At 43.3% G+C, this 13630-nt stretch overlaps 1 protein-coding gene across 1 annotated transcript; it reads right to left on the bottom strand.

Annotated features, from left to right (window-relative positions):
• Positions 1-6358: 6358 nt before the first annotated feature.
• KPNA2 (karyopherin subunit alpha 2) lies at positions 6359-13629 on the bottom strand (the record flags this gene model as incomplete). Its single annotated transcript, XM_014527936.2, has 10 exons — positions 6359-6951; positions 7103-7252; positions 7627-7809; positions 9062-9295; positions 9963-10226; positions 10334-10428; positions 11374-11642; positions 12549-12637; positions 13306-13443; positions 13597-13629. Coding segments are annotated over 10 exons (1548 nt in total), but the record flags the coding sequence as incomplete, so codon positions are not given.
• Position 13630: the final 1 nt, after the last annotated feature.

Genomic DNA, 13630 nt, shown 5'->3' with positions numbered 1-13630 from the left:
ATGATCTGCAAAAAAATGGTTTGTAATCTCTTTAGGGATAGAGGGGGTGTTAGCACAGGTTTCATTTAGCCTAGTTCAGATCACTGTACAGATTTCCCCCGTCCTGCAGCCCACACCACCATAAATTCAATTTTAAATATTTGGCTTGCTGTTTTAAGGACGCCCTGAAAATGGTGAGGCCAGAGGTGCTTGATATCCTTATTATAAGGACCTTTGAAGTTCTCAACATGAACAATGCTCTCGAGATGCACAAACGATTTATACCTTCCTGCTTTATGCTTGTGAAAGATCTTAATAGACGTTTGTGACCCCAACCTCAGAAGTGGAATATCTGGATATTCTCCTTCTAGGGAAGTTACTCACCCAAAACGTATCGCCTCTGCAGATCCCCACTTGTCCAGATGCGCGCTTCTGAAAAGCAAGGCTTCTCAAGGTGAATCACAAAGTGGACAGGGCAGGGATTCCGCAACACACTTTATTCTTGAATATAAAAAGATTTTATTCTTCTACTAATTAAATTGTGGAGCCACAAACAAACAACCTGAGGAAAATCTGCAGTGTCGTACCATGGGCTAGATGTGTTGAATATTTCTGCTACACAAAAATAAAAGTAAAAGTAGACGCAAGTCAATACCATTCAGCAGATACCCCAGATACTCTTTGCTTTATATAAACACTAAGCAAACAGTGTTAAAAGTTTAAATGCAAGTCTGTTCCCATGCAATTACTGCAAAGAGCAGAGGATATTTCCCCTGGATGTTAAGTAAAATAGGCAATATTACACTTAAAAAAGGAACATTATTTTTGTTGCGTCAATTAATTAAATGTATCAAAGAATTCTTGTTATTTCTATTAAACTAGACCCGATATGGATCCCTCAAGAGGTTCTCCCTCAGTCTCCCTAATGTATTTAGAGAAAGAGGGTAACATGCTTGCCTGACCAACCTACAACAAGAGCCATCAACCTGTTAAAAAGTGAATGAAAAGATGTTTGGATTGATGATAGCACCCTCTAGTGGAACACTTCATGACCATGAACGTGGCCCCAAATCCTACAACACAGATGAAACCGAAAACATATGGCAGAAAGTAACATTAGATGATATTGTCCTGAGAAGCCAGAAGCATTTTTTAAACTAACATTCATAAGTACTTTAATAAAGCATCACCAGATTTTCAGTATGCTCCATTTCATAATTTAAACAAACCCTCCCCCTAAATGATAGTAATGGAGGCTTAAACTATAAGATTAACCCCGAGCAAGAAACATTTGAGGGTTTTGGCGCCTAAAGTCTTTCTTTTTTTAAGCATTTAGGAAGAAGTGGAAGGTTTGGAAACAGGAAGGAGCTGTTCCACCCTCCCTCTGTTTTGAACCAGGGTGGGGACAATAGTAAACTGAGAGGCAGAGAATCTGAACTCAACCGTTTAGACTTCAGTGGGGCAATCTGAATTGCCTAATAGTTATGTAAGTATTCCAGAACATCAGATACAACACCGATGAGGACCATACTGCCTCGGCATACTTTAAGTACCAATATCTTTCACAAGCATAAAGCAGGAAGGTATAAATCCTTTGTGCATCTCGAGAGCATTGTTCATGTTGAGAACTTCAAAGGTCCTTATAATAAGGATATCAAGCACCTCTGGCCTCACCATTTTCAGGGCGTCCTTAAAACAGCAAGCCAAATATTTAAAATTGAATTTATGGTGGTGTGGGCTGCAGGACGGGGGAAATCTGTACAGTGATCTGAACTAGGCTAAATGAAACCTGTGCTAACACCCCCTCTATCCCTAAAGAGATTACAAACCATTTTTTTGCAGATCATGCATTAAAATCTCCCTACAAGTATACAATGGCCTGCACCCCTATGCCAGGCAAGTGGAAGCAAAAGTGCCACCTACTGAACTATCAATACTGTCTGATAACACACACATTCAAACATGAACTAGCCCCATGCCTAGCTGGCTTATGAAGTCTTAAAACACCACAATACACACAATACAGCACTGTAACATCAGAACCACTTGCACTCAATGCATAGATTCAGAAGTTTATCCTTCTAAAAACTTTTAAGGATAAAAGACATCCAGCTTTCTGAATAAAAGGAGAGGTGAGGAGATTGAAAACTAAAATCTGAATTGTATGCCATTATCTTACCTTTATTAGGGCTTTTCAATAATGAAACAATCAAGATTTTATTGGCTAAGTGTTACTAAATGCAAATGCCAAGTTCAAACAATTGCTATAATTAGGAACCTACATTCACATTGTGAAAAAAACCCACAAATTTGGTATGTCCTCCATGAAAAAAATGCAGGGACCACAAAAAAGTGGGAAGATGGCCAGCAAGCTGGGGGTGGCAGGGAGGAGCTGTGAACAGAGGTGGGAAGTCCTGGTGTCCTGGAACACGGGGTGAGATTTTTGCAGCCGTCCGTGGTGGGAGGGCCCCTCACAGCTCTGGCCAAAGGGCCGTGAAAATCCCACCCCTCCCTGGAGACTGACGGATATCCATCTGTCAATCTCCAAGGAAAGATGGGACTTCTGGGGCCCCTCAGCCAGAGGCATGGGTGGTGGGGACAGGATGGGACACTGCACTCAGCAGTGAAAGTGGCACACAACACCACACCAGGACCATGCAATGTGGAAGCAGCTGTCACAAATTAGGTAGGTCCCCTTCTATAAGCTAGGTTAAAGTCCACCCGCTTCATTACATCAAGTCTCAACAATTCTACCAGGTCATCTTTAACAGGAATGTGCAACTCCTAGTGGATACAGCAGTAACAGGTGGTGAAGCAGGAAAGATTACAGAGCCAATGCGAGCAAGTCCTGCACACCAGCTTGAGACCAAACGAGCACATACTGATTCAGTTTACAAATAAAGTCAACTATTTGTGGCTGAGAGACGGACACACAATATGTGGTTAAGTTTCAGTGTACATCTACATGAGAAGTAGGTCACTAAAACATTATCACACTCAATTCAGGTTTAGCATTATAAAGTTACTATCCGAAAACCTGACTTACCCCTTTCATCCCTTAGTTTAAAGTGCTGGAACCCAGAAAGCTGAAGAGAAAGGCAATTTAGATATACTGGGTTTTAGAACTGCTTTAATTTCAACAATAAAAGAGGTGGATCATTTTAACAGTAAACGAAGGTGCAGTGGGAGAAAGATAACAGGGAGAACAGCTCTGAATTGGAGTCAGCACTAAATTCTTAAGTTACATTTTCGAACCAAGAGTAACACATTCCACGTTGCTGGCCTTGCTCGTATTCTCCAGAGCAAGCAGTAATTTAGAGTATTTCCTGAACAGCTGATGTCTGTTAGAAGCCTCTAGCATTCCATCATACCTACAGCAAGGTTCTTTCTGTAAAAAGTTCAAACCAGTTGCAAAGCTACGTGAAAGCCCCATTATTCAACATGCCCTTATCTGGAAGTATAGACCAAAATAAAATTGCACATACCATTAAAATGTTTCTCCTATTTGTATTATGTTCATTTCCTGCAGAGATAGCTTACAGTCAGCAGAAAAGTCAGGTGACTTTCCAGATGCAAAGAAATTTAACTTTGCTTGCATGCATGATGCTTTTGTAGTTCCATCACCAGAAGCAGATAATTTATTATGAATTCAACTCCTCCTCCCCCCCGTCCAAACTTGGGGTTTTAGTTCTTAAATCAACAAGAAACTGGATATGTTGCATTACATTCAGATGACACTTTCAATAGTACAGGAGACTAAATAAAAGACTAAACGTCCATGAATACTTTAGTCTACTGTAGGCAAGGTTCTTTGGGTGGATATAATATCTTTCATTAGACCAACTGAGTAGTTGGAAAAAAACCCAAAACTGTTGCAAGCTTTTGGGTGCAATCACCCTTCTTCAGGCATAGAAAGCCTACTGTGCTAGCCAAGCTACTTGTGACAAAAAAAAGTTACTCAAACTGCTATCCTCTGTCACAACCCAAGGGTGTGATTTTGTTTGTGTGCGCTTCGGCACTGCTAAATTGTTCCCGCTAAACTGCAGCTTCTTTGCATGGTGGAGTTTTCTGCTGCAGAAGAGAACCCCGGTGCAAAAGAATTCCCGCCACCAGTAGCTTTCTTTGCAGGGTGCATTTCTTTGTTGCAGCACAGAAATGCTCGTTGCAAAGAGTTCCCGCCATTCGTATTCAAATTTGTGCCCCACCATTGGCTAGTTCTAAATTATTCACACGTGGCGGCTAGTGATTGGCTTGCTAGCTGTATAAAAAGCTTGAGTGGTTTCCGCCCAAGTTGGAGGACTCCACGAACACCAGGAGGAGACTTCACGCTGTGTGAAGATCTCCAAGCGCTGCGGAGCCTATCAGACCCAGCGCATTTCAAGCAGGCAACAGGGGTCTGATCAGTCTCTAGCCTCTCCCCCTCGCCGATAGATTCCTAGACGTATCCCTCCCTGCGCGCAAAAGAACCGGACCCACAGAGCCTAGCAAACTTCGTGTGAGTTTATTCAGAGCTCTTTTGTATGAGTACTTTCTTCGGTTGACACGACGGGCTCGCGTGTTTAGAGCCTTCAGCTGGATTGGGCTAGAGTTTGCGAGTTTAGAACTCTTGTCCGCCTCTCTTCTTTCCTGTCTGTAACCGCAACTCAAGCAAGTTTTCCTGCCTGCACTGCAACCATCTTCGGTGTAAGTAAAATAATCTTTAAATCAACCATTACGCATCTGTGACTAATTTTAGCCCGTGCGTGCCTCGCCGCCGCACGGTCTCCTCTAACCCCGCGTGCCCGGGCTGCTGGCCACAGCCTGCGTGCGCAAAGACGGGTCCGCATATCGCTCCCGGCTCGCACATGGTATCAATCATGGACGGGATCGGGAGGTGGTCCGCACATCCTCCAGGTCACTCCTGCATCACGGCGATTTCAATGCAGTCTATATGCACGTGTAACAAGGAATTTTCCAGGCTTAACCGTACATTTTTTTCTATTCACGAAAACAAGACTCCGATTTAGGACATTTAACAAACATGTCAACCATCAAAGAAGCAGCGCTGTATGTACAGCATTGTTTTCCTTTCCCAACCACTCACACTAGAGGTTTGATAACAAATTTGAAGGCTCACCACTAAGGATGCTGAAAGAAAAGCAGCCATGGGGGTCACATTTCTCCAGTATGGAGAAAAGTGATCAGATTGCAACAAGGGCCTATCAGGGAACAGCTAATGCAACATACTTATTTACTCACTCTTGTCCTTCAGAAAGGGAAAGCTAAGCCTTGAACAAAGAATGGAGACAGCTACTATGCATCAGATGCTCTGCAATCACCCCAACCTTAAGTTGGCTGCACTTGGACCGTTTGCCCATACTCTAGAATCTGACCCTTTGCGAGTAGGTCTGAGGTTGTCTAGAGGTGAAACAAGACAAGTGGTAACAGCACCAAACACCAAACTTTGTTAAACTCCATTTTATGCAGCAACATTAAGTCAACTAAGTCCTTGGCAGTCACAGGTGGAATAGCCAAGCTTAGAACAGTAAGGGCCCTTATACATGAGCAGCAAGGCTGCTCCAACACTACTCTGTAATTACAGTGCGTTGGAGCAGGCCTGGTTAATCGAGTCTGTTGGACTGTGTTAATTACCACACTCCAATGTCTCGTGTATCAGTGTCCCCATGCTTCAAAACTAGTTAAAGTGCCCCAACACCATTCGTTAAGTGCGGGGATCCTGATACACGAGACACTCCAGCTCTCAGAGCCACACTAATTAAAGCACCCTCCTACTCCTGCAGTACATGTATAAACACCCCAACAGCACCAAACAAAAAGGAACTTTGTTAAACTCCATTTTATGCAGCAATGTTCTAAGTCTTTGACAGTCAATACATGAAGTAGCCAAGCGTTGAACTATAAGTGCTCCAACTTCAGGTAGTTGTTGAGTTCCCACCACTTAGACCCCTTGTATACTGCATTGGTTCTCAACCTTTTTTGGATACCCCCTCCCTCCCCCTCCACTTCATTAGACTCAAGGCCCCCCAGTAGAGTCTTGTGAATTGAATGACACCAAATGTAAGAAACAAAAAAAAGCCAGACTCGTTTCTACATATTACCTTCTTGCATTTGGGCTGGAGGATTTTTTTCCCCCCAGGCAGGGATAAGCCTGAGCCGGCTTATTTGCTTATCTTATCTGCTTAATAATCTCCAGCACCCTGGCTGAGAACTGGCATACTGCAACAAAATTCAGTAAAGTAGATTAAAGAACCCATTCTTCTACCCTGAGCTTAGGAGGAAGAGGGTGCTTACAAAGACTACTTATTCTTACCCCCTTTTGCACATTAAGTTTGCCACATTTTCTGTTAAGGGGGAAAAAAAAGAGGTACTTTACACAGTCTAAGTTGTGTTCCTATACCACTTTATTGACCTTTGAACACAGATTCTCTTTAAAAGCTTGTTCACACTATTGATGACTTCACCATGACAGGCTACTTGGTGCATGGTAAAAGAGAAAGTTGCACCAATTTATACTCTTTTCCCAAATTCTCTGCACCCACATGGATATGACACCACAAAAAAAATTAAAACCAATGCCTGCATCTAACTCTTATGGCCTCAAGGCTATTTGGAATATTAGCCAAGACCTATATACTGGAAATCACATTAATAAGTAGGAGACTAGAATTAAGAGTATTTACAGGCATACTTCAAGAAAGATTGAAATTTACAGTAAGATTCATGTAGTATGTACACTTTTGAACTGTTCAAGTATGCTTCAATTGTACAAAGTGCTACATTACAAGTCACGTAGAAAAAGACAGTAAAAAAAGATTAGTGAAGACATTAAAACAAGGAGAAGAGGTACTCAGATGAGGTTAGCTGCAGTACACACAAAATCTAGAAGTTGAAAGTGTCAGGAGCACTGCCCTGAATCTGGAAGGTGTAGCCGTCAGCAGTAGAGTCTGGCACAACATTTTGGTCTTCCTCTTCCTACAAGAGAAGAAAAGATGTATGAAACAAACAAATACTTTAAAAGGTTGAATTATTATGTGACGAGGAGCTAAAAAAAGGAACCAGAAACGAAACAAAACAAAACAAAACAAAACAAAAAAACTTATTTAATGCTCTTTCAGTTCCTCACCTCTGCTGAGAAGTACTTCTCAATCAGGCTTGAGGAGGCCTTGTACACCTGTTCATTTTCATGAGACTGGAGAGCTTCAATTCTGTCTAGACCTCCACATTCCTCGATCATGAGACAGAGTTTTTCAGTCTCACCAATTTTCTCGGCAGCCTGCAGAGAATCACTCGTTAAGGTCTAGTAACAATACTGCCGCAGGTACGCTGTGCTAGAGATAGCACACTTTACTACAGCAAACTGGCTATCAAGTATGATTTCTTCCTGCTTGGAGCATGCAGCTTTTTAGACAGTGAAAACAAAAAGTTTAGTAGCCAAGAACTGTAGCCTTGTTCCTAATAAAATCAAGACAAACTACTATACCATAAAACTCTGTAGATGGCACTTATGACTGAAATAAATGGAACAAAATGTGCTAGGGAAATGCGTGCAGTAGAAGACTTCTCTGATTAAACCCAGTCACCGATTACTGGAATAACTGTTAAATTGTTATACAATAGGCCACAGTGAATTATCCTTGGTCTACTTACCGAGAAAATATTAGAAACAGCATCCAGAATAACTAGTACAGTTTTGCTGTCCTTAGCTGACAAGAGATTCAATAACGGTTCTAGAGCACCAGCCTGAACAAGATATATGATCTGGTCAATTGTTCCACCACTTGTATAGTTGGTTACAGCCCACACTGCTTCTTTTTGTGACTTGAAATCCCCCTGTTTCAAAAAAGTAAGAGTAGGATATGTAGTTATTAGTGCTTATGCTCCCAAGACCAATGTGGCAAGAGTCCTGAGTCCCAGTGATATTTTAGACAGTACGAAATGAGCTATGCTCAAGGTTTACAGACTAAGATCACAACAAAGATGGCAAACATTTGAGTAAAATATACCCTTCGCTCTACATGCAAGAGTTCTGACTGACTAAAGTAACTTAAGCTGTTAACAGTAGGCCTATGAGAAGCAGCTAGTATTCGCTTCAGATTTGGCGAATTCGGGGGACAGTTATTCGATTTGGTAATTCGAATCACAGGCTGAAATTCATTTGGCCAAACCTGATTTGGAGATCTGGCTGCTGCCGAATCTCCGAATCATGCAGGCCCATCCCCTGCCAGCTCTTCCAGCTCGGCAATGGCGGCCCCGCCTGCCCTAGCTTCCAGCACTTGGACCCCCTTCCCACCCCCCCCACACTCACTGGGTGCTACCAGGCCCCACTACAGGTGACCCCTACTGCCCCCCCGCCCCCACTGCTCCATGCTGCATGGGGGGGGCTCTGTCATGAGCCCCCGCCTTAGTTCCGGCCCTTTAAGTAAAAAAAGATGAAACCCCCTGGACTCACTGTTCCTGCCCGGTGGGCAGTGATCCCCACTGCCCCCCCACCATGTGGGGTGCTCTGCATGAGCCCCCCAAAGCACAAAGGCTGCTGCAAGAGTAGTGAATCTTGGGGTTTTTCCTTGTTTTTTGGTTTTTTTTCTTAAAGGGCCAGAGCCATGGCGGGGAGGGGGCTTGTGTAGAGGCCCCCATGCAGTGTGGGGCAGCAAGGATTACCCCCTACCCTCCGCCCAGCAGCACCTGGTGAGTTGGGGCTTTTTGGTAAAGGGCCAAGAGCTGGGGCAGGTAGGGGTCGAGGTTCCCCACCTCCTACTTACCAATTCCAAGTCTGGCTCCAGCTTCCTGCTGCAGCTGCTGGGGACTGCCCGAGTCAAAGCTCTCTGAATCTTTTCCAAAGATTCGGAGAGCTCTGAATCTATTCAGAGCTTTTAAATTTGGCCCCCTGAATCTATTCGGATTAGGAGATTTGGCCACTGAAAAAAATCGGGCCAAATCTCCTCCGAACCGAATCAGCACCCGAAGCTTTGCACAACTCTAGTTAACAGCTGTCATCTTTGTATATAATCTGTCAACATCAGCCAGAGATGGCTCTTCAACCTCAATTTAAGATTCTAATTATGTAAGGGAAGTTAGACTTTACCTTTCTCAGCACTCCAATAAGAAATGGAACAAGTCCATGATCTATAACTTGCTGGATCTGGTCCTGACGTCCAGCAGTGATGTTGGACATGGTCCACGCTGCTTCTTTCTGAATGTTGTTTTTGTGGTGACTGAGCAGGCTTGGGAAGACAGCTAATGCTCCCGAATCAATAACAAGCTGCGTTTGCTCATCAGTGCCCGTGACAATGTTTCCTATGGCTCTTAATGAAGGAGTCTATTGAAAAAAAAGCATTAAGTTACATCGTACTATTTATAACCGTTAGTAGTAATACCTAAAGGATGTTGAGGCCAATGTCTATGATGGGGCTTTGGACAAGTGCTAGAGGAAGGAGTAAACATGAAGTTGGACGCTTAGAACCCAGGCTCTAATGGCACTAATACTAGTTTTGGGATTCCTTGCTCCTTTACTAGGTTTCATTATCAATTACGGGCCCTGGTAGGCCAGGCATTCTAATGGGCTTTAGCGAGTACCATCACTGACAGCCTGTTCTGATTACCTAATTGAAACAGGTGACCAAATTTGAAAGCATGGATGATGATGTAACATTCCACACTTTAAGACTCACAGGTCATTTGGACTACACTGACATTTAGCAAACTACTTGTTTGCAACTGCCAGCTGCAGAGAACATTACCATAAATGTTACAGAGATGAGTGACGTTCTCATGCAAAGTTCCTCCGTACTTCAGAGGAAGACCTTCCAGTAGTTCTTGAACTACTGTCTCTGTAGAAGTCACCCATATTTTACAGACATTCTTTCAACTCCCTGAAGTAGCTCTCTGTTGTTTTGTAGCTACTTCTGTTCATTGTTTTATCCTTTAAATCACTCAACAGCCAGAGAATTATGGGCTCAAGGTATTTCTACTTGCTATGATCTTACCACTATTGGCAGTTCAGCACATCCCAGAAGCTTCACAAGTTGTGGCACGAGTCCAGTTTTCACTACTACTTCAATTCTATCATTAGAACCATCTGTAAGGTAGGAGACCGCCCAGCACGTGTCAGCCAAAACCTCATGGTCGTTGTGGTGCAGTAGACGAACTAAAGTGGGAAGAATCTGCTCAACAGCTTCTATAGGTGGTGCAGGATTCTTATTACGGCACAGGTTTGAAACGGTCCAGGTAGCATTGCGCAGGTATCCTGACTGAAGAAGCAGCACACAATTTTTACTTAGCTTCTTCTTCAGACAGGTTTAGTGATCTGAGACAATGAACTGATACAGCGATGACTTAATTCATGATGCATACTTACTGCTAGAGAAGAGAGATCAGGAACAGCAAGAAGAGCCAGCAGTGGGTCAATTGCACCATATTTAATAACTAAGTCCCTGTAGGCAGAACCATCACCTGGAAGCCAGAAGAGATATTCATGTGAATAACAGCAAGTGTCAAGCAACAGAGTTTACAGTCTACACACAAATATAACACATTCCTTTATAAAACTGCATTTTACCAGGCAGTACAGCACTGAACTTGAAACAGTCAGTGATTTGATCTAGAGGGGATTTCAACAAGTAGACAAATAGTAAGAGTTGATGGAAAACTTTAAAACATACTTGATATCCACCTCTTACTATTTCTTCAATAATAAACAAAGCGCCAGTTTAGTTACTTTTAGAATGCTATTTTAATTTGAGTTTTAGAAGCTGAAATCTTTAGTTTGTCATTCGATATAAAGTGAGAGATGCTGGCTGAAATGTGTTAATTATAGCACAAATTCCTCCTCTTAAGTACACAAAGCAGTTGTTGTAGCATTAGGACAACTTAGCAGCAACAATTTTATTTGAAGACAGATGTTTTGCTGGGATTCAAGTATAAAATACAAAGTTCCACTAAGTCTAGAATTCAGACACTAGTGTGACATGGTTTGCTAGTGTGCTCCTTTGATGACCTAGCATTCACAAAGTAATGTGTTATCTCCTCCCAAAAGGCCCCCCTCTCTCACAGATTTCAGTTTCAGGATTAAGCAGAATTTCCTCAGAAGACTTTAAAGATCAGACAGCGCTAAGATAGAAGAGTCCTGTCAAATAGCAACACCCTATAGATTACCAAGTCTTGCTTGAAGTCATAGTAGATACAACTGCTAGCCAAAGCAAGACAAGCAGCTGTAGCTGACCCGCTCCAGGTTTGTGTTCCAGGCTTCTTTTGCTAGACACCCAGGTTCAGATTTTTGGAAGAGTTCTCCATATTAGGCAGGGAAGACACGAACAGTTTTGAAACTCTGACCCCCAGTGATTTTCCCTCATAAATTAATTGGCCTGAAAATGATGTAAGTGCAGTGCACTGACATACCTGCTATGTTTCCTAAAGCCCACACGGCCTGTTCACTGATGTGAGTATGAGGAGAAGCCAACAGGGAGATAAAAGCTGGTATGGCTCCACCATCTACCACAGCCTTTGTTTGCTCCGACGTGCCAGAAGCAATGTTAGTAAGTGCCCAAGCAGATTCAAACTGAATAGGGCTACAGTCTGCTCTCCCTAAAAAGGAGACAAACTTGGGGATCAAGCCAGCCCGAATTATGTTGTCTATGGGGGGCTGTTTCTCTCTGGACAGCAGTTTCCTAAGACAGAAACAAACACAGGGAGTTAATTTTTTTGGTCTACTACAACCTGAACTGTAGATTCCAATTTAGTCAGCAGAAGACCCAAGTTTTACTTTAAAAAGATATTCTTCCAACAGTGGCAAACATCCAAAGAAGTTCAATAAAGACTAGCTGAACACTACATTAAGTGGTTTAAAGACTGCTTTTGACAGATCCAGCTTTGTATTGAAACTGTTTGTTAAAAAAAAACACAATAAAATCTAAAATTAAGCCAAGCTACTTGGTTGTGGAAAAGTAATAATGCACTTGGAACTGCTTGAAGTAAATGGCAATAACTGCCAGAAACTGCACTACCATCTCAGGTAATCATCCTCCTACCTCATTGTGCATGACTTTTCAAACTTCAACTATTATGCTATATTTGGAACCAACACTCTAGGGAGAAAGCCTCCCTCTTTCACCTCCACTTTCATACATTAAGCTGAGGGAATGCTCCTCAGTACTAGTATCTCATATTCCAGCCTTACAAATAAATTGCAATACCCACCACCTCTATAGAGCCGAGGATAAAAAAATCTGACACTTCCAACATCCACGTCACCCTTAACACCATGAGACAGAAGGAAAAGTACAGCTCAAGTGCCAGGTTAAGTCTCATGCTCAGAGGACACCTCTAAACAGTCAGATCACCAGCGCTTGTGTAATTCCATTTACGCTCAGTCCCTTGAATACTGACCGTAGCCCAGAGAACTCGTTTACTTACCTGAGGCCAGATAACACAGCATTATTTATTTACTATTAGCAACATTTGCCCAATATTAGCCTGCCAAAATCTCAGCTTTATGTTTGGTGCTTGTGCTCTGCGGAGTTAAACCCTGTTCCTCATCCCCAGTCACCAAATGACACTTACGCCAAGTCGCTTACCTTGCGGCCTGAGTAGCCTGCAACTGGAGTTCTATGTTGTTACTGCTAATTCCTTTGACTATTTCTTCAACAGACCAGTGTGCACAGACCTGTCCGTGGGATAGAAACAGGTTTAAGAACTACGTTAGGAGAAGCAGAAACTTCATAAGAAGTTTCTCTCTGCTTTGGCAAGGACCTATGGCGTAGTGCTTTTGACATCACCAGGTGTAAGTACGGTGCTGTACAGGTACTCAAGGCTCTTTGGGCGAACCCAATATCCTTTATTTGGCCAACTTAAATAATTGGAAAACATCTTTTTTAGGAAGCTTTTGGGTTTAAAAACCCTTCGTCAGGCTGAGGACGGCCCTGCAGTTGGCGTGTGCTCTTCCCAAGTACAGGAACGCCTCACTTAACCTCGCCCCGATTGACGCGGTTTTGTTACTACGCTGCCGATCTATTAGAAAACACGCTCGTTCAAAGTCGCTCGGTTATGCCATCGTTTGGCTGCCAGCGTAATCAGATCGACTGTCGCGTTTCTCAAGAACGCGACTGCGTTCAGCGAGGAGTTGCTGTACATGCGACTTTCAGCACCAAGAGGGAGACCAGCCCTCGTCCGGAATAAGCTGTAACCTCTTGTAATCGGAGGGACACTTTTGGACCCTTATCTCGCTGGGACCCCGTGACCCCGGCTGACTTCCTGCCCCTGGGGTGGGGGCCGGACTCGCCCGTCTCCTGAGGTCCCTTCCAGCCCCGACCCCTACGACGCCACCAACGGTACCTGATTGCCCCTATTTTCCTGCAGAGGAGAAGTGGCGTCGTCCGGGAAAGTGCTGACGTTTCTTCTTTTAAGCATCTGGTCGTCTTTCTTGGCTTTCCTCAGCTCCACGTTGACTTCGATACGCCGCCGCCGCATTTCCTGAGAGGAAAAGGAAATTGTCACTTTTTTTTTTTTTTTTTAATTTTTAAAGTGCAAAGCGGCGCTTTAAAAAAAAGAAATTAAAAAACAACAACGACGACAAAAAAAAGACCCCGAAACCCAGCGACGCCTCCAGGCCGGGCCGGCGCTCACCGTCGTGTCCTTGCCCTTGTTCTTGAAGCGGTTC

The sequence above is a fragment of the Alligator sinensis genome, unplaced genomic scaffold (assembly GCF_000455745.1).
Source record: "Alligator sinensis unplaced genomic scaffold, ASM45574v1 scaffold282_2, whole genome shotgun sequence".
Lineage (NCBI taxonomy): Eukaryota > Metazoa > Chordata > Crocodylia > Alligatoridae > Alligator > Alligator sinensis.
Note: the sequence above shows the minus strand (reverse complement) of the source record. Positions and strands in the feature narration are given on the sequence as shown.